The 24,600-nt window shown below is 41.7% G+C and overlaps 2 protein-coding genes across 3 annotated transcripts; both read left to right on the top strand.

Annotated features, from left to right (window-relative positions):
• Window positions 1-19,551, top strand: rtel1 (regulator of telomere elongation helicase 1). 2 transcript variants are annotated; one of them, XM_047037403.1, is made up of 33 exons: window positions 1-421; window positions 855-1,053; window positions 1,553-1,646; window positions 2,133-2,214; window positions 2,619-2,679; window positions 2,907-2,982; window positions 3,645-3,729; window positions 4,316-4,381; window positions 5,974-6,127; window positions 6,292-6,330; window positions 6,468-6,540; window positions 6,695-6,792; window positions 7,503-7,558; window positions 7,793-7,864; window positions 7,937-8,015; window positions 8,285-8,417; window positions 8,699-8,812; window positions 9,237-9,277; window positions 10,800-10,885; window positions 11,362-11,439; window positions 11,630-11,707; window positions 11,885-12,031; window positions 12,254-12,369; window positions 12,564-12,687; window positions 13,381-13,543; window positions 13,662-13,819; window positions 16,667-16,762; window positions 17,049-17,241; window positions 17,459-17,590; window positions 18,598-18,720; window positions 18,889-19,110; window positions 19,233-19,349; window positions 19,461-19,551. In XM_047037403.1, the coding sequence occupies exons 1-33, from the start codon at window positions 320-322 to the stop codon at window positions 19,532-19,534; spliced, it is 3,531 nt and encodes a 1,176-aa protein (XP_046893359.1). In that variant the 5' UTR covers window positions 1-319; the 3' UTR covers window positions 19,535-19,551. The 2 variants fall into 2 exon arrangements, with proteins under 2 accessions (XP_046893359.1, XP_046893353.1); XM_047037397.1 differs by having other exon boundaries at window positions 17,028-17,241.
• A 581-nt stretch (window positions 19,552-20,132) lies between these two features.
• LOC124478980 (tumor necrosis factor receptor superfamily member 6B-like) lies at window positions 20,133-21,664 on the top strand. Its single transcript, XM_047037416.1, has 4 exons — window positions 20,133-20,217; window positions 20,380-20,761; window positions 20,872-21,051; window positions 21,161-21,664. The coding sequence occupies exons 1-4, from the start codon at window positions 20,203-20,205 to the stop codon at window positions 21,418-21,420; spliced, it is 837 nt and encodes a 278-aa protein (XP_046893372.1). The 5' UTR covers window positions 20,133-20,202; the 3' UTR covers window positions 21,421-21,664.
• Window positions 21,665-24,600: the final 2,936 nt, after the last annotated feature.

Raw genomic sequence — 24,600 nt, 5'->3', positions numbered from 1 at the left:
AGGAGCTCGCGCCAAGCATGAAAGTTGTGGCATGTGTCAACATTGTTTCAAGTTGCATTGCAATTTAGGGAAACATGCGTAACTATCTACATACTTTAGCAATTTCAGTGGGTTAATCCTCGTATGTCAAACAGTTTGTTGCAATATTAGTGCACACCAACGAGCTAGCTAGACGTTGCTGCCGAGTTGGTGTCAGTCTTTGTATTTGTGTTGTTGCTAGCTAGCTAACAAACCAGTACAGTAGTAGCTAGCAAGATCAGTAGCCTACTAGCCGCTGTAATCAGAAAAACACTGAAAGGTAGTTGACTGGCGTTGCACGATGCCTCCGCTGACAGTGAAAGGGATAACTGTGGATTTCCCTTTTGATCCGTATGAATGCCAAAAGGAGTACATGAGCAAAGTGATTGAGTGTCTACAAAATGTAAGTGTTCTTTTCAAGGAAGCTTCCGAAGGTTAGCTAATTAGTCTAGCTTAGCTAATAACTAGGTGAAAAATTAGCTACCTTGCCGGTACATTACCTATACGTGTCAATAATCCCAATTAGTTTTGATAAAAGTTTACTAGCTACTAGCCACGAGCAAGTAGCAGCATAGCTCCTGAAGCTTTCCCGAAGTGCTGTCAAGGGTTCTAGTTTACTGGCTAGTTGGGCAATCCCGTCCATATGGACAGGAATGATGTGGGCTGAGTCCACTCATTAACTTGGCTACACGTCAAAATGTGCATATCATCATTTGACACAGTGCCCTATCATGGCCACCTGCTTTAATTCAACATGTGATCTTGATAGAAGCCGTTGTAGTTGAATCTGTCAAGGTACATTTGATTATTAATCCGCATATCTATCCATATTTCAGAAACAGAATGGCGTTTTGGAGAGTCCGACGGGTACTGGTAAAACACTGTGTCTTCTGTGTTCCACACTGGCCTGGAGAGACCATTTCAAAGACTCCATCTCTGCGCGCAAGATAGCAGAGAAGCTGAAAGGAGCAGAGCTGTTCCCCGACAGACCCTTGTCATCATGGGGTACTGCAGCAACAGATGGCGACACACCGAGTATGGGCATCTCACACACTTGGCATCTGTTCCTTTCTGGAAAATCACGTTTTAATTATGTCATATCACTGCTGTTGATCTGTTCGTATTGTTGTTGCTTCAGTTGGCATTTCAATTATTTGTCTGATTTAACCATAATTTGAGATTAGATTATTTTAAAAAGGTTTCAACCTCAGAATCAGAAATCAGAAAGAGATTTATTCGCCATGAAAGTTTGCACAGACAAGGAATTTGCTTTGGCAGGAAGGTGCATACAATAAACATATAGGAATCTTAAATTTAGATATATGGTCTAACTATACTAAGGATACGTAAACTAGCAATACTAAGTGGAATACAATTAAAATAAAATATACAATAAAATAAAATATAAGTTGCCATCAGGGAAGCTTTAGTAAGTCTTGAAACATAAAATGTCAAGTGTTCAATTGAACTTGACTTTATTGATTTCAAAGAAAACGCAAGATGTTGTTTGATCGTTGTCTTTTGAACTCTGCAGCTTACTATACTGACATTCCGAAGATCATCTATGCATCCAGGACACACTCTCAGCTGACTCAAGTCATCAACGAGTTAAAGAACACCTCGTACAGGTGAGCCTTACTGTCTAACCTGTTCTCCAGGAGAGAAACAGCACTATGATAATACTCATATGAGTTTGCTGCTATTTTTCCCAAATAACACTTCTCTGTATCCATATGTGTTTCTGCCCCCTCCACACGCACACACAGATAAAATAGCAAGTAATGTTAGGCAGCAATCTCAAACTGTGTTGGTTATGAAAAGGCTGAAGATAAATAAATAATGGAAATGTAATTAAATCATTCTATTCAGATTATTTTTGTAGTAATGAAAGATGACAATACAATCAAACATTTAGTTTTGTTTTAAGGAAAATTCCAACTTCAATAGAGACAGGTTTGTCTGGATGGCTCGTGACCTGCTGCTGTGGAAGTAAAAACACATCCTGTCTACTCCGGATGTAGGATTGTGCTTGTCTGTCTGTGTGTGTGTGTCTGTGTGTATAAAATAGCAAGTAATCTAAGTTTTGTTGTTGTCGTGTGGCCTCCCCCCCCCAGGCCCAAGGTGTGTGTGTTAGGATCCAGGGAACAGCTCTGCATCAACCCAGAGGTGATGCGACAGGAGAGCAACCACATTAAGGTACGTTCGAGAGGAGCGGGAGGGAGGGAGATGAGCCCAGCTTGTGTTTAATCACCCTGTCCAAAAGCGCTGTGGAGGCGGAGGGAGATTACCGGATGTCAGCTCTAATGGGTGGACACACAGCAAGCTTTGTCAACTCCTGATGGTTGGATGGTTTTATAATGGATGTCAGGATGTTACCAAAACATCTATTCTGTAGGATCCTACTTGATGTTTTCCTCAGTTTGATCTGGCTAAGCTAAGAAGCAAGATCTCTATGCATCATTTGATCCTTCATCTTCTGCTGTGCTTTCTGCACTACATGTATGTCACTTTAAATAAAAGCATCTGTATAATAAATGAAATGTTGGATGTAATCGTGGTTCTGCAGTGTAGTCCTGATTGAAACGGCCATGTTTCTGCAGGTTCACATGTGCAGGTCCAAGATCTCCACCCGGTCCTGCGTCTTCTACAATAACGTGGAAGGTATTTATGTGTGATCCATGCCCAGGGACTGACTTTCAGACACACAGTGTGTCTACTGTCCATTGTCTAGTCCTCAATGCTCTACTCTAAACCTACTGCACAGCAACACAGACACCAAACAGTTCCAGTAAATCTAATATATGGATATTTATGTAATCTTACAGTTGGTATGCATGTACGTTCTAATAGAGACTGAGTTGATTGGATTTTCTTTGTTGTCCCTCCAGAGAAAAGCACGGACAAAGAGTTTGTAAATTCCATTCTGGATGTGGAGGACTTGGTGAAAGCTGGCAGCAAACAGAGGTCTGACACTATTGTATTTTTTCCTCCACAAAACAAACCTCTAAACATTTCCAGCAACTGCTACTAACGGGTACATTTAGCCGAGCTGGTGGAGGGCACATTAGAATATTGAAGTCTCTGGGGTGTTGAACCTGCGAGTGCAGGCAGTGGTAGCTGATGTTTGCCTGATAAGGCTTTGAGTTATAGCTGGAGCCATCAGATATATCATCGTTCTGGATTCCCTCTGAAGTGACACCCACACTAGCAGCCCAGAACAACCAGGGATGCTGGATGATGCATGTTTATGAATTAATTTGCTTCGCAGTGCAGAGTTTAGGGATTGAGGCACCGAAGGCACTCTTTTTTTATTTATTTTTTTAAAATGTTTTATAAGGCTGTAAATTGGATTCTGTAATTTTCCATCACGTTATGTTAAATTGCCTCCATATTTTATTCACCATGAATTTTTCGCGACTAAACTGTCCTTGACCTATTCAATGTTACATTACGTTAGAAAATCAAGTTTACTATTTGAACCAAAGCTTTTTTTTCTCCCTTAAAATCCCTTCCTAACAAATATATACCCAAGGTAGTATTCATTATTTTACGTATAAACCCCCCGTGACAGTTTGACTAAATGGTTAATCAACTTTCTTTTACTGATGTTTGCTTTGTTTCACTAGGGTTTGTCCTTACTACCTATCTCGGTCTTTGAAACAGCAGGCAGACATCATATTCATGCCTTACAACTACCTCCTGGACCCAAAGGTGAGATGCACAGTTTACTTAGTTTATTTAGTTTATTTAGTCATTTAGCAGACGCCCTATGTCAGCATTTCTGATGGCAGTGCAGAAACTTCAATGAGCCCATATTATAATCAATAAAGATGTGTCATGATGTATTTGAATGTTCTCTCTCGTTTTGAGCCTAGCCTAGCCCCCTAGTCCCAAATGGAGATGCATTATCCTGAACCATCTTGTCCCCTCACGTGTGTATGTTCCTCTCACCCTCTCTTCCTCTCACCCTCTCTTCCTCTCTTCCTCTCACCCTCTCTTCCTCTCACCCTCTCTTCCTCTCACACTCTCTCTTCCTCTCACCCTCTCTTCCTCTCACCCTCTCTTCCTCTCACCCTCTCTTCTTCTCACCCTCTCTTCCTCTCACCCTCTCTCTTCCTCTCACCCTCTCTTCCTCTCACCCTCTCTTCCTCTCACCCTCTCTTCCTCTCACCCTCTCTTCCTCTCACCCTCTCTCTTCCTCTCACCCTCTCTCTTCCTCTCACCCTCTCTCTTCCTCTCACCCTCTCTTCCTCTCACCCTCTCTTCCTCTCACCCTCTCTTCCTGTTTCCTCCGCAGAGTCGCAGAGCACACAACATCGAGTTGAACGGGGCAGTGATCATTTTTGACGAGGCGCACAATGTGGTAAGAGACTTCTTGATGTATTCATAAGCTGTGGATGTCATTGATAATTGATATTTGCTCGCCCGCATCTTCAAACTATTATGAATTAGATGAAGATATTTATTATTCAGCAGTATTTTGAAAGGGAGTGTCTTCATCAGGCAACTTTAAAGAAAATGCTCCTGTATTCTGAATGGTGGTAAACAGTGAACATAATTATAATATGGAGTGTGGCAGTTAGAGCACTGGGTGGTTTGATGTGACCTGCCCCCCCTTCACTCCCAATTTTGGGACGTTCCACTCCAAGTGTACCCAATGTCCCAACCCTGGTCTAGCCTCGGTGAGAACATTCTGCTCTTGTTTCTCAGGGGGGTTATGCAACCTTGCCTCTGCCTGGTCTCACTGCACTACAGTTCTACCATCACAGCCCACAAACTTGCTGTGTGTGTGTCTGCATGTGTGTGTGTGTCTGCATGTGTGTGTGTGTGTGTGTGTGTGTGTGTGTGTGTGTGTGTGTGTGTGTGTGTGTGTGTGTGTGTGTGTGTGTGTGTGTGTGTGTGTGTGTGTGTGTGTGTGTGTGTGTGTGTGTGTGTGTGTGTGTGTGTGTGTGTGTGTGTGTGTGTGTGTGTGTGTGTGTGTGTGCGTGCGTGCGTGCGTGTGTGTGTGTGTACCCGGTGATTCTGATGGTGGGGGTAGGGGAACATTGGATGAAGTGCAAGTCACGCGACGGTGCTGCCAGTGCTCGTTATAGTCACCCTTTGCCATTCTCCTGGCACTAATGTGAGGATCCTGACTCTGCAAGAATCCCACACATAGAGGCCGAGACCTGAACACTGCCCCCTTGTGGACAAGCATTGTCAATCGGTGAATCTTGCCAGTCAGTGTCGCAACGTGAACTTCCCTGCATTATGTTTCTGTGGTTTATGGATTTATCAACATTCTTCCAGGGGACCATTCAATCGACCATAAAAATCACACATTTATGTCGAAAGAAAAATAACTACAAATGACAAAATAATCCAATTCCAGCACCAATCCCATTACCCAGAACGACACGATAAAACAACCAAACTTTGTGAAGAACCTGGACAGCGGCCAACTTCCTGAAAGACTGTCGGCTCTCTCCAGTCCCACACAGCTCTGACAGGCCACTGCAGAGTCATATATCATCCTCAAGGACCCATGACTTCATACATGCATGAATGTGCTGCTGCGACCACTGCAGTTCAGGAGCTGGAATCTCTCGTTCTGTTTGAAGGACGACTTTGTATTCGTTACAGAAGGGAAGTTTCCTTTCAAAGTTTGTCTTCCGTAAGCAATATAGCTGTTTGGAGTCTAATGCTGAGAGGATAGGCTTTGATTCATGTGGCCTGGTTCTGCCTGTTGCGGCTCGTTGAAGGCCGATAGGGTTGAAGGGATTGTTGAGATTTGACTGCTCGTTCTAAAGCTATCATGGTTTACCATTGTGTCTGTGACAATGCTCAACACCTCTCTCTCACAGGTACACACACACACAGACACAAAACGGTCCAAAGTCAGCATGTTTGCTAATTTTGAGTCTTAATACTCATAATGGCTGCCCCCTCCTCCTCTGCTTCTGTCCTCTGTCGCAGGAGAAGATGTGTGAGGAGTCCATGTCGTTTGACCTGACGCCCTACGACTTGGCGTCTGCCATCGACGCCGTGGACAAGCTTCTGGTGGAGCAGGCTAAGGAGGCTGACCAAGGACAAGCCAGCCAAGACTTCAATGTGGAGTCCTTAAACTCAGGTTCGATTTGGGATGGTTCTAGTAGCGTACACATAGTAGGAACCACATTCCTTTTTTAGTTTTCATTTGTTTTGGAATTATGTCCAATGTAGGTTTGAATTATTGGATTATTCCTACCTAAAAATATCAACATCTATGTGTGACTAATAATATTTTCATTCTAGGGTTGAAGTTGGACATTACGACGATTGCCAAAATAAAACGTGAGTAGTTTCAATTCATTTGATCAAATGAGTTTCTGGTTATGAAATTATAATTTGTTCAATTACTGTCTGATACTTTACAACATATTTATATTAGCATATTTGACATATTTACCATATTTCCCATCTCCATGCAGAGATCCTACTCGATCTAGAGGTTGCCATAGATTCTTATGAAGTTCCAGAGAAGGGTATTACCAAACCTGGCAGGTGTGTGACAGTCAGTGGAGGAACTGTAGTTGGTCATTACTTTAATTTATTGTCACCCAATTTAAGACAGGATCTTTCGTTAAGGCTCGCTCACGTTGTGGAATGCCAGGTTGTAATCCGATGTACTTTTGACCTGATTCCTGTCTGCTGCTAGTTTCATTTACGAGATATTTCAGAAGGCACACCTTACCCTAGACTCCAAGACTGCTGTGTTTGAAGCTCTGGACCAGATCACAGGATATCTGTCAGGACGTGAGTCTCTCTGGACGCACACACGCCTTTGACCAAATATATATAATGACTAGATGTCTTACGGCGGAGTCTAGAACGTCTGCTACTCGCTCACCCATAACGTTGTGTTGATGCTACATGTACTTTTTAAAGGACCATTACTTGCTCAATTTTCAACCGATTTTTAAACGGTTTGGTTTGTTATCAACGTCAGAGATGTCGTTATGTCACTGCATACTTATGAATAATTCAGTTATTTTATTTGAAATAGAATAGAAGTTTAAAAATCGGTTGAAAATTTAGCAAGTTATGGTACTTTAAAAAGTACATGTAGCATCAACACAATGTTATGGGTGAGCGAGTTGACTGTAGCAAGATGGCCGCCATGTGCAGACGTTCGACTCCGTTGTCTGGCAACGCGGATGAGACATCTAGTGTTTATATATATCTATGCCTTTGACACTCAACACTTTGCGCTTCCTGTTCAATGGGAGGTCAGATGTTTCAATCTTTATGATGTTATGGTTGTGCTATGTCCTTGTGATGGTGGGTACATAATTGGGAGTATCTTAGATGAAAGTTGATCTGTTCCACAGGCATTCGTTGTTTTCCTCGGGTAACTAAAATGAAAGTCCAGGCAGTGACTCACAGCTACAGTTATATGTTTTGTTAACATTTAAACAACGGAAAGAATTCGCCGCAGATTGTTATTGTTGTATTGTTTCTGCCAGGACCTGGAATATTTATGAACACGACTGGATTGCAGAAGTTGTCAGAGATCATTCAGGTAGGCGATGTGATTTGTTTTTTTTTGTGCAATGACAAATACCTTCTTTTATAAATGAATGGCTGTTTTTCCTGACACAAACAATGATTCCCCTAATTTTCATGTAATGACACATGTACTGAACCAATGATATAGATTGATATCTGGGCTGTATGTGTGTGTCTATTTACTTTTCTAAACCAGTCTCCTAATTTCCAATCTTGTTCCTCGGTTCTATACTTTTTTTCTGTCCAGCTGGTGTTCACAAGCGATCCACAAGAGGGCGGTGGAGGAACGCAGATGCAGTCTAATACGGCTCTGTTCAAGGTAACTGTTTTTACCTGTCGTTGAAAACCGGTTTCTGCCAGTATGAATACCTGTATGTGTCTGTGCCCTCAGGTCCACATACATAGAGACACCAGTCATCACAAGAAAAAACAAAACAATGACATATGGTCTTCGTCTTCAAAAAAACAAGGTACACTGAAAACGATTTCTGAGCAGGTTTGGAGACAGGTTTGGAGACACAAGCAAATGACATTTAAAGGACTGTGTGACGTTAAATGACATTTAAGGGAATGCGTAACGTTTTGGTCAAAGGTCACTTGTTTCTTGGAGTATCGTACGGTACAAGATTTGTGTTTGTGTATCTCTTCATGAGTGTGTTTCTCTCTGTGTGTGTGTGTGTTTCTCTGTGTGTGTGTTTCTCTGTGTGTGTGTGTGTGTGTGGGTGGGGGCCCCTTCCAGGAAATGTTCTAAGTTACTGGTGCTTCTCGCCTGGATTCAGCATGAAGGAGCTGAAGGGCCAGGGAGTCCGCAGCATCATCCTCACCAGTGGCACCCTCTCTCCTCTCTCCTCTTTCACGTCTGAAATGCAGATGTGAGTCTGTGTGTTCTCAGTCAGCTCGGCTTACTGACAGTGTTCAGCCTGGCCCTGCACATCTTTTACAATCAAGAAGAACACCAGTTCTAGCGAATTAACAAGAAAAAATGGATATATTTGAAAGCTTAATACTTCAGCATAATGTACAGACACAACTCAAAGTGCTTGGTTTTGACAATTAACTGTTTCTCCCTTTGCCACAGTGTGAAAGCACTTTCCTCTCAATGAGTGACCCTAAAAACAGGATAGTGCTCACTAATTTTTTTTTTTTTTTACAGACCATTCCCTGTGTGCCTGGAAAATCCTCATGTGATTCAGCATGATCAGATATTTGTCAGCGTGATCGACAGAGGACCTGACAGCGTACAGCTGAGTTCAGCCTTTGACAGAAGGTGAGAATGACTCATTTAGCGGTCACCTTGAGTAAGCTTGACTCATGGTGTGGTGTATGTCTTGTGGGCGTGAGTCATAGACACATTGACCTATAGTCTACTCTGGGTAATCCATCCATGTGTGTTTATTGTTTTTTGGAAAAGTCACAAAAACGTGACTCAGCTTTGTTAAACAACTCTTTGACAGAATGGAATCTATGCCATACAATTCATTTCAGTTAAGACATAAACAAAGGCATATTTGGCAAATAAATGAATACCCGTTCCTGTGTATGATTGCCCCGGTGCTTTCTAACACACAATGAAAATGTTGATTGTTTTCATTGTGCTTTCATAAAAGAATGGTCAGACATTTCAGTCAGGTCATCCGTGACTTAATGCACTGCTTGTGATCATCTGTGATCTTGTTTTCCAATGCTTTCAGATTTCTGCCTGACAATATGGCGTCTTTAGGAAACACTGTCGGTAAGACATCATATCTTAACCACCATGATTCCTAAGCCAGGCCACAACACAGTCAGTAGACATTGTTCTGTCCTCCCTATACTGTCCCTATAGTTTGACAGGAAGCTACAGTCTTTCTACCGGAGACATGTTCCGCCAACATCGTTGGTTTATTGAAAGTGTTAGAAGATAAAACTGGAGAAAATACATAACAATGTATCAGTGACATGTTATAAAATAAATACAGAAGAATGTTAATTGGCTTATAAAACAAATAACTCATTAAACTGTACAAGCAGCAGGGCTATACAGCATGGAGTTGAATGCTACATACTTGCTGCATACTAACTAGCTCTAGTCTAGGTGAGCCAAGCGATACCAAGTAAAACCAAGTATTGTTTCTGAACAAAATGAAGATATTACTGACAGCATGCTGTATAATTTTCTTATTATGAAAGATAAGACATTTAGAAAACATGAGAAAAGCTCAGTTTAAAGAAATAACGTTTACTTTGGTAACCTTGACAACCGTGTCAAACAGACACAGCTGGAGGTTCGCTAATATTCAACACATATATAGATACGGGACATAAGAACAACTTTTACATCAGATATTTGTCTTGGGTGAAACCTCAACATTTCAAAACCACAATATCTTACCAAAGATGCTATAAAAGGGGCCAAGAACAATTGACGAACCACAAGCAGGAAGTCGCAAAGGAAGTCGCTTTGGATAAAAGCGTCTGCTAAATGCATAAATGTAAGCAAGGTAGCTAGGCATGAACAGTTATGATCTCGATGCTGCGTCCACTGAAACACAAGAACTCTGAAGGGGCTTATTTTCCCGATAATGACAACGGGGTTCTATACATTATCCCTTACTTATTACACGGCTACTTGCCAACAAAATTACTTAACACAGTGTGTCTTTTTACAATTTATTTGTTACCATTCGTAGTGTTGATCAGCAGAGAAATTGTTCACCAAAGACGTTGAACTTCATAGACGTTGAACATTCTTTAGGCTTCAAATCAGCTGACGTCGCTAAGCAACGGGGTACGCTGGGGTTGAAAAGTTACCAGACTACTTGCGGCTTGCTACGAAAGACGTGAGTCAGAAGCAAAAAGGCCACTTTCCTTGAAAGCGGTCTGTTATTCATAGCAACGGTCTGTTATCACAGAAAGTTGGGAAGCCCCATTCAAGTGAATGGAGCTTTCTACAGCGTTAAGAACAGCCGTGTAATAAAATAAATGGAACAAGACGTGAAACACTTGCGGGCAATGATATCACCACCCCACCAGCAACAAACTCAAAACATTAAAGCAACAAACTCAAAACATAGCAGACATCATATCTCTACCATCACCTTTGTTCATTTTGCGGTGAAACCATATTTAAAATAGCGTGACATTACATTCAAGCCCGTATGATATCTTATCTGTTGCTTCGCTGGTATTATGAGAGCAATATTCAATGTTGCATGTTATCTTAAATTGCTGATATGCTTTATCCTTCTACCTTTGTCGTGGCTGTGCTACCTCAGTGAACCTGAGCCGGGTGGTTCCTCAAGGCCTGCTCGTGTTCTTCCCCTCCTACCCTGTGATGGACAAGACCCTGGAGTTCTGGAGGGTGAGTTCAGCTGAAGGTCAGGTCTAGGTCACATTCATTCATTGGTTTGGAAATTCACGTTTTCTATGTGGATATAGTTATCGGTTCATGAATGAGAATTGATTTTATCCATGTGTCCATGACGGACACCTCAAAGCTTAAAGGACAGGCCTTAGGGTTGAAATAGGTTTTATGTGCATTTAGGGTTAGTATAGTGTACTATTTATTGTCATCTGTAATTTAGGAAGTTTTAGTTTTAGGGTTAGTATAGTCGATTATTTATTGCTATCTGTATATTTAGGAAGTTTCACTTATTTAAGCTCAGCATATATGTAAATTATGTTCCGTGTACTTATATGTTATGTTATGCCAGGTGCTTGCGTTGTCTTGTCTTAAGAATTTCAGTGCCCAGTCTAACCTTGTGTTGTTCTGTGTACCTGACAAATAAAAGACTTGAACTTGAACTTTGCTAACAAGGTTCCCTCTTTACCCTGTAGGCCAATGGACATGCGGACCGTATCGAGAGCATGAAGCCCATGTTTGTGGAGCCCAGGGGAAAAGGAACCTTCACCGAGGTCAGAATTGTAGCTTTCGGCTAAGTTTAACGTCTTGTGTTTCAAAAAAACACACTTACTTCACTTAAGGCACTTGTTATAAATACAGAAATGTAATTGCCCATTTTATTGTATGTTTGGTGGCAACCTGTGGCTATCATGATAACCTTCATTATCCTGGACTATCCTGGACTCTACTCCTTCTCTGTAGATCATTGATGGTTATTATGACAAAGTGGACAGCGCAGAATCAAAAGGAGGAAGCTTCTTTGCCGTCTGTCGTGGGAAGGTGAGACCGACTTCACTGATGTGCCTCTTGTGGGGTTTTATGACCCTCTTCCTAGGAACAACGTGACCTTTGCTCATAAACACCACAAAACAAACAATGCTGGTAAAATAGCAGTTTGTTTTTCCTCTCAAGGCAATCAATTAAACCCACACACGTTTCTCCCTTCTTGCTTGGCAGGCGAGCGAGGGCCTGGACTTTGCCAACTCGTACGGCAGAGCCGTCATCATCACAGGCCTCCCTTTCCCTCCCAGGATGGACCCTCGGGTGATCCTCAAGATGCAGTTCCTGGATGAGATGAGCAGGAAGAGGGTCCCTGGGGTGAAGGTGATTGGACACCCCCCCACCTTCCCCGGTCTCGCCCCCCCCCCCACCTTCCCCGGTCTCGCCCCCCCCCCCCCCCCCCCTCCTCCACTGATCGTGGGACTTAATACATGTGTTGTGTCTTTTTAGAGCCTAAAAGATGTCTGTCTCTGTGTGTGTGTGTGTCTCTGTGTGTTTGTCTGTGTGTGTGTGTGTGTGTGAGCGCCCTCCCTTGTGTTTCCCCAGTACTTGACGGGGCAGGACTGGTATAAGCAGCAAGCCTACAGAGCAGTGAACCAGGCCATTGGCAGAGTGATCCGCCACAGAGAGGACTATGGTGCTATCTTCCTATGTGACCACAGGTTAGCCTGGGGGGCCTTTATTCCTACATTCTGATCACTGGCATGCTTCAATGCCACCATTACTTAGATTATTAAACATTTCCTTTGTATCTTAGTTGTCACTGTACTTTTTAGTTTGTCTGTTATGCCTAAGTCGTGCACATCCAGCTGATTGCAATAGGGGCTTATGTTTTTTGTCTGTTTGACACCCATAGATTTAAAAGCACAGACGCTCGCGCCCAACTGTCGTCATGGGTACGGCCCTACCTGCGCACGTACAACAGTTTCGGGAATGTGGTCCGGGACGCCGCCCAGTTCTTCAGAGTAGCACAGAAACTGGTATGTTGTTATGGCAACACGAGCGCTCTGTTTAGACACGCGCCGTTTACAGAGACACGCTGCTTAGAGACACGCTGCTTAGAGACACGCTGCTTAGAGACACGCTGCTTAGAGACACGCTGTTTACAGACACGCTGTTTACAGACACACGCTGTTTACAGACACATGCTGTTTACAGACACGCTGTTTACAGACACACGCTGTTTACAGACACGAGCTGTTTACAGACACACGCAGTTCACAGACACGCCGTTCACAGACACACGACCAGCGTTCTCCACCAATTACCAGCGTCACCAGCGTCCACACAACGTTCTTTTGGCGCCTTACCAGCGACCGTTGACAACGACCAACGTTTCCTCTCACGTCATAGAACGTTGACCAGAACGTTATGGTGGGACAGGGCCTTTACAGGCACGCGCTATTTACAGACACTCGCTGTTAACAGACGCGCCGTTTACAGACACGCAAATACATGTTTTGATCAGTCCTCTGACTTTGACCATTGGCAATCCCTGTGACTCAAGCATGATCAGGAACGCGATGAGTTTTTCCTCCAAAGAAAGGAACGGCTCAGAAAAACTGACATTTTGCAATGCGGGTTCTTGTAACACGCCCTTTGTATTTCTGTAGAATGTTCCAAAGCATTTTGATCAGAACCTTACTATTGACTTTTTTGTTTTATGTGACAAGAGGCCTCCTACAGAGAAGAAGCCAGCTAAGAGGAGCTGTGGAACAGTGAGCTCCGATGAGGCACCCTGCTCCACACCCTGTGTTTCCTCTCAGAGCACCACCCTAAACCAGAAGGCCAAATCACTAGATTCTCACGTACCCAGCTTAAAAAGACGGAGGTTAAGTAAGGGAAAACACTGTGCAACTAAACACTTTTATTGAATAAAATGTTTTTATGTGTGTTTTATATTGATCAAATATATCATTTAATTTATACATATACTTAAAATGCCTTGTACCAGATGAGCCCGGTGGAGGAGATGGCATGGCGAAGCTGTGTGTCGAGTACGAGGCTGACATGGAGGCTAGCAGGAGGAGGCCGGCCGGCCTGCTGGACGCTTTGGACAGCAGCGACCGGCGCTACGCAGAGGACGAGGAAGCACTGGCGGGGGAAGAGAGGGTATGATGGGAGTCAGATGGCTGAGCGGTTAGGGAGTCGGGTTATTAATCAAAAGGTTGCAGGTTCAATTCCTGTCTGTGTAAAATTACGTGTCCTTGGGCAAGGCTCTTCACCCTACTTGCCTTGGGTGAATGTCCCTGTACTTACTGTTAGTCGCTCTGGATAAGAGCATCTGCTAAATAACTAAATGTATGCACAAAGCTAGATTAGAACCCCAAAGGGCCCCTGAGCACTGAAGCTCATGTGATCCCCCACCACCACCACCACCACCCAATCATACTTCATTCAAAACTTTTACTTCATTCTGATTGTTGAGGGCCAAGTAAGCCTTGTGTAAACTGTTTTGATGTAGCCCCCCCAAAAAAACCTCAGGGAGGGGAGGGTGCGTCTATGCCCAAGGGCCTCTGGGCTCATGCCCAGATTGCCCATATGGTAGCCAGCCTTGGGTACGCATCATCAGGCTGCTCGTTTTGCTGCCCGAGACCCCCCCTCCGACCCCGCTGTCAGAAATACAGCTGCAATGTCCACAGTTCCTGCTTGTTCCTTTGTGGGTGACCAGAGAGAAGCAAGGTTCATCTATTGCATTGATGATGTCACCCTGAGTCATGTTTCACTAGAAAGGATTAATAATCTCAACAGCAGGTCAAGGCTATATACCCTTCGAAGCTAACAATGTTTTCCAATAACAAGTCTGTTTATCACAATTCTTCCACTGGCTCATATACTCATTGATAGAATATAGGGGACTGACCTTGTTCTGAAATTCACGCGGTTTTTCCCATGATTGTCCTAAATCTCCGTTCTTTGCTTACGTGATGACATTCACTGTGGTACTAATGAATATACATTATGAAATTGATCAAATGTTAAGTGAATTAACACAGTAAATACATTAATGAAGTAAACAATGTCCACAGCAGTGTATTTTTCATTTATTTATTTTTACTGTAAAAAAAAGAAAAGAATAGGCAACATTACGCCAGGAAGACAAGTGGGAAAAACTATTTTGACAATTACCATCTGCCTATCTCAAAATCCAATCAATATCCAAAATATTAGCCTTTTTAGATTTCTTGAATTTCCTTTGGATGTTTCATATGCAAATGTTTCAACAGCGGAGATGTTGTGTATTGATTTGGGTCCTTGCCACTACGACACAAATCGGCATTGCAAATTGAACATGTACCTCGACTTGAATCGCCTTCTTTTGACTAAAAGTACTGCCAAACAACACTTTTTCTGCTCATGAGTTCCATTTTCACTTTCTCTCAGCCTACTGAACGGTCCACCTACGTTAATACCTTCCCGTAATCAACTGCTGCCTCATTGTGTCGACCAGCAAAGAGGACGTAGTGCAAGCGTAGGGTTCGGATTCGGGTGAGAAAAAATTCTAAGGTTCGGCCGAAACCGAAGCCCATCAAAAAGCCCAATATTCGGCCGAAATCGAATCCTTGATTCGGTGCATTCATAGGCATATGGTAATTGTCAAAATAATTGTTTCCACTTGTCTTACCATATTTATATAACGGAGGTTGATGTATGCAATCTGAGATGTTACGGTCTGTTAAGGTTGAGAACGCTGGTCCCCCCAAATAAGTTTTGAACATGCACAACACAAACGTTGAAGAACATGTTCTTCAACGTTTAATTTTAAACGCCGGATAACGCTAAACGTTTGTGGAACGTTTGAATAACGTTGCACCCGTTTGGCTATCGTTAGTCAGTCGTTACCCAAGCATTACTTGGCTGTTATTCATCCAGCGTTTTATAACCGTTTGACCATAAAACCCACACGTCAGCAAAACGCTACTCTGTTGTTATTCACACGCTCGTCTAACGTTGACTAATCATGTGATCACGTCATTACGCGCTAATAGTTTTCAGGGGTGTCTTAGGCCGTGTTCACACTTGACTTCTTTTTTTAGAAAAAAGCGCTGCCTTTAGCGAAAAGGAAAAAGGCGGCCGCCTTTTTAAAAAGCGCTGAGCCCGGCGCCTTTTTGAGTTCAATTTTCTCAACTTTTCAGAAAAGCGCTGGGTGACGTCAAGCGCCTTTTTCACAGATGACCAATCAGGACGAGGACTGTAGGTACGAGTGTACCTTCTCTAGTAACCTTCTACCTTAGTTACCAGGCTATGGCTCCTCTTAACGCCAAAGCTAAAGCAAGTAATTGCATTTTATTGGCCATTGTAGCTAGCTGTCGATAAGTAACCAAAGGAAAATAAATTATAATAATGTATCGCTAGAATATATGATTCCCGTTCAGGTTACAAAATTCTCGTCAGAAAGGCGCTTCACGTCACCCAGCGCTTTTCTGAAAAGGCAGCACTTAAGAAAAAAAAAAAAAAAAAAAGAAAAAAAACAAGTGTGAACACGCCTTACTTGGTAGCTGTTACACGCTCCTCATGGGTCAGTCCCACGCTAGTTTGCCCCCGTCCCACGCTACTCATGCATTTGTCACATGTTAATCACACGCCATATGTGTCCACCTCGCCCTAGAACGCTCGAAATTAAGCTAAACGACCTTGACATTAATATCACCCCATAAACCATGACTCTTGTCCACAACTTAACAAAGTTAAATCATTTTGGTTATCAAGAACTTAAATCTTACCCCCGCCCCGTTTTCCTGTTACAGGAGTAACAAGCAAATCTACCAGGTTAATTCATTGAAATTCATTGAAATTTGGGGGGGGAAAAGGAAATTAGAAAATGTAATGACCGTAATGCATTTGTGATCACAGTGACTAGGCTACTTCTGAGCCTTTCCACAGTAAAACAGAACACTGGTGGGAAAAGTGATGTATGATCACAATTCTTAAAAAATATTTTTATTTTATTTTCCACAGGCCTTTCGCATGTCAACTCTATCTCTTCAGTACGACAAGCGCTTGGATGACGAATCCCGAGGCGGGAAACGTAAAATAAAAGTGGTCCATGAACGGGTAAGTTACGTCGGCAGAACCTTGCGCTCCTTTTATGGTTCTTAGAGAAGTACCACGTTATGTGTCATCATCTTACTTCCCTACTGGTGTGATAATCGGAGTAACTTGGAAGGTTTTTATTGACGAGACAAAGTCTCAAAAAAAGCCCTCGTTAGGTTTCCTCATTTCCAACGTAAATAGTTTCCTCATTTCAACGTAAATGGAAAACATTCACCCTTGCTTCTTTTAAAAGCAATGTAATCTAGTTAAAACTGTTTCCTTCAAGATGACTAACTTTGTGACGGAGGCGGCAGAGGAAAGCAAATCGGGAAAAGCCAAAGGTTTCCTAGAGGAGATGAAGAGGTCACTAAGCCAGGTAAATTTCCAGCTCATCATGCAGGCTCTGCAGACGTACAAGAAGACAGACAGCCTAGAGGAACTTCTGGGCCAGGCAGCTAACCTCTTCACCGCAGATACCAACACACACAGTCTGTTCCGAGGTAGATTGTTTACCCTGTGCTCACATGACACATGACACATGACAGAAGCATGTGAGAGGCAATGATGTTTGTAAACATGCACATGCACGCACGAAATAATCAAACACAATCAACAATGAAACATTTTTATTATAAAAAGATTATTGCTTACACTTAATTATTTTTTAAATTTGGATATATTAAATATCCGTCACTTAGAGTTTGGCAATTGTTGCAGGCTTTTACCAGTTCATACGCCCTCATCATAAGAAGAGGTTTCATGAGACGTGTCTGGAACTGACCGGACAGGGCTGTGGATACAAACCTGAACACTCGCTCTCGAAGGTGGACAAGGAAGCACTGATGCAAAGTATGCAGTTCATTAGTGTTTACACAACAGTAACATTTGAATTATGTTAGACGATTGAGATATATTGTCGTGTTCCCTTTCCTCCTTACAACTGACGTGGGAGCGGATAATGATCAACAGGTCGGTTTATTTAACTGTTCATGGTAACATAAATTATTTATGTGTCAGTGGTGGTGTGTTGCTTAGCAACCAAGGCTAAAACCTCATCTGTATCACTCTGCCAATGACAGTGGTTATTGCAGATCACTGGAAATGAATTCCAGTCACGGCAACATGAGGGTTTTCGTGACGTGGGAAGCTCTTTGGATGACTTGGTGATATCACACTTGAAATGTCAAGACCTTTTTGGTTATGAACAATTCTCTGTACTTACGTGTCACATTAGAAGGTCGAAGGGCCTTCAGATGGAGAGAGTGAGCAGGACTTGCACGCTTCAGCAGTCCTATATTTGTTTTAACCACTGGACAGCAAAACTCAAATGAAAAGCCCTGTCTGTTGCAAGAGCAAGTCTGTTCTAGAGTTGCACAGCAAATGTTCTCAAGAAAAATGATATTGTATTATCTAAATTCAGTGGGTGAATTTAATCAGGCAAACCTCTGTTGTGTTAAAGGTACAATAGGTAGGATTGTTTCAGTATAAAATGTTTTTGTCCCCGATAAACATGTTAATGCTATTGAAGCACCGTGAGAGTTGTTTAGAAACGGACAGCTCAGAGCCGTGTTTATTAAGTTATTGGAGCTGCTACTTCCCAGCCAATTATACTCCAGCAATCTGTTCCAGCCAATTAGCTTTGGTGAACCTGGCCTACATTCTTGGATGTGGTTGCTGTTTCTTGTGAATCCTGATTCAGAACACATCCGTACTTCCAAGAGGACTATGATTCACTTCGGATGATCAATCCCGTTCGTTCTTCCTGTGTACAAAGAAAACATGGATATATTTTCTCACAGCTTCTTGGTTTGTGTGTGACAAAACAAATATTAGGAATAACTTGTGTTTTTACCAAGGCGGAGAAGTAAAGGCAACGGGTGTCCTACCATCTGCATCCAGTAGTATTTCGACACAGCTTGACTCCTCCAAGCAACTCAACCAGGGTGGCTGTCACCTTGGTAACAACACAAGTGCTGCAGGTTGGTTTCCAGGATGAAATTCCTCTGCTGATAGGTTTTGACTTCCTGGATTGACATTCACCTGTTTCGTCACAGACTGTAGAGTGGAATGTAGTTGATTGGAAATGTCTATGATTTTGTCTGAAACTGTATTCTATTTTGAAGTATTTCCTACCTTTATCCCTTCAGATGGGTCTCATATTGTAGACCAAGAACCAGTCCAGCCCACGCAGAAAAGCCAAATATACTCTAAATATATCTCAGATGTGAAAAAAGCAATTGGACTAGACAAATCCAATCGATTGTTCCAGGCCATTCAGAACTATAAAAAGACAGACAACTATGAAGATCTGGTCGCCATAGTAGTGAGCTTGTTGACTGAAAAAAATGAAGACTTCACTCTGCTGGATAGTAAGTTCTTTAACATACTGGAACCTTTTTCATTGTAAGAAATATACATTCACAGGTGAATTCTTTTCTTCACCAATTGCAACTTCAAGATGTTGAATTTTGTAAACATTTGTGCCCCCCAGCGTTCGGACTGTTCATTAGACCTCACCACAAGAAGCAGTACAAGGAGATGCTGGATGCATTAATAGGTGACTCTGTATCAACAGTATCTTCTGAGAATTCAGACCAACTGTTACAAGGTGACAGGAGACAAACAGAAAGCGCACATTGTTTTACATAAATACTGCAACCATACAGTAGTAGAAAGCCACAGTTAATGTACCTTTTTTTTCCTGAATCTCCTCTTTAAGACTCTATGGTCTCGACACCTGGGAAAACGCAAAGCAAGATCAACTCTTTCTTTAGTAGCAGCCAGCGGAAATGAAAAGCTGCATCATGATGATGAACATTAATTTTATTTTTGTACTCATGTATTATGTGTCATTATTATTGATGTTGTACTCAAATACTTCTGTCAATATTGTATTTCTGTTAAATTAAATTGGTCAATTAAAACATTTTTTAGGCAAGGTTCTGATCACGTCAATGCAAAAATGTTATATATAAATGGGAGTCAGGTGGCTGAACGGTTAGGGAATGGAGCTAGTAATTGGTTCAATTCCCGACTGTGCCAAATGACGTTTTGTCTTTGGGCAAGGCACTTCACCCTACTTGTACTTACTGTAAGTTGCTCTGAATAAGAGCGTCTGCTAAATGACTAAATGTAATAAATGGGAACATATTTGGTTTCGAGAAGGCGCAGGGCGGTGCGCGGCAGTTATTTGAAAAATGACTAAATAGCCTAAACCAAATTATTTGAGGGGTGCTCGTCTCTAGAACAAAATATACAAAACTTGTATATAACTGGTTGTGTTTTGTTTAGGGGAAGTTACATTTTCTACGAGACGCAAAAACTGTTCGGTGTTTTTCACAAACGCGTGGGTGTATGACTTACACCCTCAGATGACAAGACTTTAGGATCAGTTGCCTGTATATAATGGCCGGAATCCCAGCGGAGAATCAATCTCCAGCGATTCTTCTGCCGAACACAAAATGTGTGTGCCTACGGTAAGCCTGATGTTGAATTTAATCCCTAGGGCATTTCTTCAAAATACGTTATCGAGACGCATGACTTCGACAAGCTTTTTTAAAATCATTTAAAATGTAGAGTAAAATAACTCTGTTTAACAAAATGTTTGGTTTTAAACATGTTTTCCCCTTTCACTACAGCAAACGTATTTATTGGCGCTCTTGGCATGTCTGTGCTGTTTAGCACAATCCAACACACCGATTTACTCCCGAACTGATGACGTAACTGGGGAATCCCTTGCTTGTGACATGTGTCCCCCAGGAACACATTTGGTCAAACATTGCGCCCAAAGCCGAAGAACCGAGTGCGCTCCGTGCCCTAGCTCCCACTACACAGAGATTTGGAACTATATTGAAAAGTGCCTCTACTGCAATGTATATTGCACAGAGAACCAGTTTGAAAAGGTGCAGTGCACTAATGTGACCAACAGAGTCTGTGGGTGCAAAGATGGATTTCACATGAAGCATGGCTCATGTTACCAGCATACGCAGTGTCCTCCAGGAGAAGGGGTGATCGAACATGGTAAGATTTGACTACAATAATAAAATGAAGACACGCCTATCCTTCAAATATTTGGTCTGACAGATCCGATATGCAGGCTGTCGTAACCCTGTTATGATTTGCTGTTGCAGGAACAGCGGAAAAAGACGTAAAGTGTGAAACGTGCGAATATGACCTCTTCTCGTCGCATTATTCCAGCACTGACAGCTGTCAAGAGTACTCGTTGTGTCCAGCCGGTCATACCACTATACCTGGCAATGACAAACGAGACGTTTTCTGCTCAGTATGCAAGAATGGCACAAAAACAGAAGGTATGATTTAAAATACAGTTTGCCGTCCTGACACATTGTACAGTTAGGCCTATATGTCAACAGTGCAGTGTTCAGTTTATATTTGAATGTAATGTTTTTGCTCTTTCAGACCAGGAGGTGTGTGCCGACCAGCTGAAGGAGTTTATGAAAATACTGGTGTTCTCTCCAAAAATGGATAATGTTCTTAAACACAAATTTAGGAGGATAGCTAAAGAAAGAAAGAAAAATCTTTCCAGGTCACAGCTCCTTGAAAAAATCAGGAAAGAGCGGAACACGGCACAGAATTTTGCCGAGGCCATACGAAGTGTTTTTGAAAGTATGGAGCTTTCTCATCAAGGGGCTAAGATCTTAAAATGGTTTTCATTTTGAAACTGCATAAATAGTTCACCAACTTATACATTTCACTCCAAAATAATGTCAAACCTTTTTGAGTCTTGAAGCTCAAAAAGCTCAGACTATCGGTTCCAGACATGTTTTCTATGTCTTTTCTACTCCATAGGCTATATATTTCTAAATGTCTTGTATTTTCTCGTTATTTAGATAGAATTTGCTGTTTGAACGTATTCTGTATATCTGTGATTTTGTGAAAATAATAAAATACTTTTGCAATGTGCACAATGGTCAGTTTGTGTTGTACAGGACCTGTGTGAGATCTGACACAGGTGGAAAAACCTTTTTGCAAAGTAGAAATATAATACATTTTATTTGTATTGCACTCTATATTTAAAGCAATCTCAGAGTGCTACAAAGCATATAGTAATACAAATTAAAAATAATAAAAGTTTAATAATAAAAAATAAAAAAATCTAAGTAAAGTAAATGTGTTATGGTCTTTAGAATTTACTTTAACAATGTCATTATGATTCCTGTTGTTCACACATATATATGCTCTTAATTGAGGATTCTACCATTGGAGTGAAATGCAGCCATGCTTGTCAGATGTCCTTTCCAGGAAAGAGTTGTCGTTCATTATGACGTTTCATTGTTTACACAGGAAAGGCTATATAACTTACATGAACAAAACTGCCAAGGAAAAGCATCACTGGCTATTTTCCATTACTGAAAACGTTGACAACAAGCTGTATTGTCCTGTAATGGGATCTTTACAAAGTAAAAGATCAACATAAAGGCCGGGTTTCCCAGATTCGTTAAGAAGCTCTTAACGCTCAGAGCTTCTTAGGAGCGTTCTAAGAACGCTCTAGAACACTCTTAGAACGTTCTTAAGAAGCTCTGATCGTTAAGAGCTTCTTAACGAATCTGGGAAACCCGGCCAAACTGTGTAGTAGTGCACGTCCATATGGCCTCACTAACATTCTGCAGATGTTGATAACTGGGTTGTAAAAGGTGTGCTGGAGTAGTAGTATTCCTTGGCAAGTTCAAATATGCCTAAGATAAGAACATCAATTAAATACCTGAATCATGTCCACGTCAACTGAAAGGGGAGTAACTACATGATGACTCATTGCTTAGGGATTCCCACTTTGAAATGACTGGAATCTTGTCATAGCAAAACACGTGAACACACAAAAATGCAGTTGGTATCCCTACTCACTCAAATCATTATGTAAAAATGTACTTTGTATTCATTTAAAGAATAACTTAATTTAATGAATAACTTCATCTCACCCATTAAAAGAAAAGCAAAAGGAAGATTGTAGACTCATATAAAAAGAGAAAGCAATTCTGCTCGTTCGTGACTAAATTTGATGGACTGTATACAAGTTTCAAGAACTTTCACTTTTGTTTACATTTTCTGGAGGATGGTCATCATGATCCTAAGACATTCCTTTTACTTTTGCTTTCATTTATTCTCAGGAAGTTAACTTCCAGTAAACATCTTTCAATAAATACTAGGAAAGTACTGGAATATCACACCACAGGTGTAATACATGTCCTATCCATGTGAGTGAGGAAGGGGGGGTGCACTGAATTGGAAATGAGTTATTTTACATGGTCGGATTATTTTATGGGAGTCAGATGGCTGAGCGGTGAAGGAGTCAGGCAAGTAATCAAAAGGTTGCCGGATCGATTCCCTGCCGTGCCAAATGACGTTGTGTCCTTGGGCAAGGCACTTCACCCTACTTGCCTCGGGGGGAATGTCCCTGTACTTACTGTAAGTCGCTCTGGATAAGAGCGTCTGCTAAATGACTAAATGTAAATGTCGTCATTGAAAAAGGTTCCAAGCCCAATGAGTCTCAGGTTGATCAAATAAATGTAAAAAATGTTCAAACCAGAATATCACACAAGGTATACAGCCACAAGGTTGCCACAGTGGGTGTTTGTTTGCATAAAGTACTGTAGTACAAGGAGTTTGAGAAGGGAGGAGAACATAGTAAAACATATCCTCAATCTTCTCAGAGGTGATTGTATTGTGGTCTTTTTCCATTCAATGACAAACAGCAGGTTAGCACCCCATCCACTGAAAGGACACTGATTGAGTGCACCCACGCATGGTTGAGTTCCCATGATACCTATGAGGACTAATTTGACAGATATGTGACCTTCTCCGTTCTCACCATTCACGTTTCGATTACAGGATATAAAACAACAAAAGCAAACACGGGCTGTCATTTTTTCCATGATGTTAAGATTTTAAAGGGCAACATAATCTAAATTGACATTGTACTATTGTGTATTGAAAAACCTTAACCGTTAAAGCTGAACTAACTTTAGTTACAATTCTAGCTTCATTTTTATTCAAGTAAGCTCTGTGTTGTAAAATGGACATGTGTACAATGAGACACATCCTTATTGTTTCATTTGATGCTGCTAGTTCATGAAGAAAGGGACTTTCTTAGTTTTTTCATTCATTCAATATTTTGCATAATAATAAATACATGTACAGTATGATTAGCTTCTCGTTCTCTCTTGTTTTGTTATTTCTTATTGGAAAATGATGTAGTTCCCATACATTCGTTTGGTGGCCTCGTTATTTTATTTGAACAATATATTGCTATAGTTTGACAGGGAGTCAGATGGCTGAGCGGTTAGGGAATCGGAGTATTAATCAGAAGGTTGCCGGTTCAATTCCAGGCCATGAGAAAATGACGTTGTGTCCTTGGGCAAGGCACTTCGCCCTACTTGCCTTGGGGAAATGTCCCTGCACTTACTGTAAGTCGCTCTGGATGAGAGCATCTGCTAAATGTAAATGAAACTTGATATTGTTAAAACCGGTTTAATAGACACAAGTAGCCAGGCAATTGGGTTTAAGGTCATAGGCTATTACTGTAGGCTATGTTGTTTTATATGATTGTTAGGCACAGGTGAAACACGTTATGAAGTTGCGATTCATGTTCATCAGTCCATTAAAGGCAACAACGGTTGAATAGATTCACTGGACCGTTGAGCAGGCATAAGGAGCACAGGGAAAAAATGGGTCTGACTAGAGTGGTTGTGTTTTGCCATTGAGTGGTCAATACAAGCTTCACGTGCTGTTCTGTGAGACAGCAGAAAATTGGATCATATGACACAAGTATGACAAGTTTGATTGACCTTTGTCAAAAGTATTTGACTGGTGTATTTATATAAATAAACGGATATGATAAACTG

Source organism: Hypomesus transpacificus, chromosome 2, assembly GCF_021917145.1.
Source record: "Hypomesus transpacificus isolate Combined female chromosome 2, fHypTra1, whole genome shotgun sequence".
NCBI lineage: Eukaryota > Metazoa > Chordata > Actinopteri > Osmeriformes > Osmeridae > Hypomesus > Hypomesus transpacificus.
This window is presented reverse-complemented; position numbering and strand designations above follow the sequence as displayed.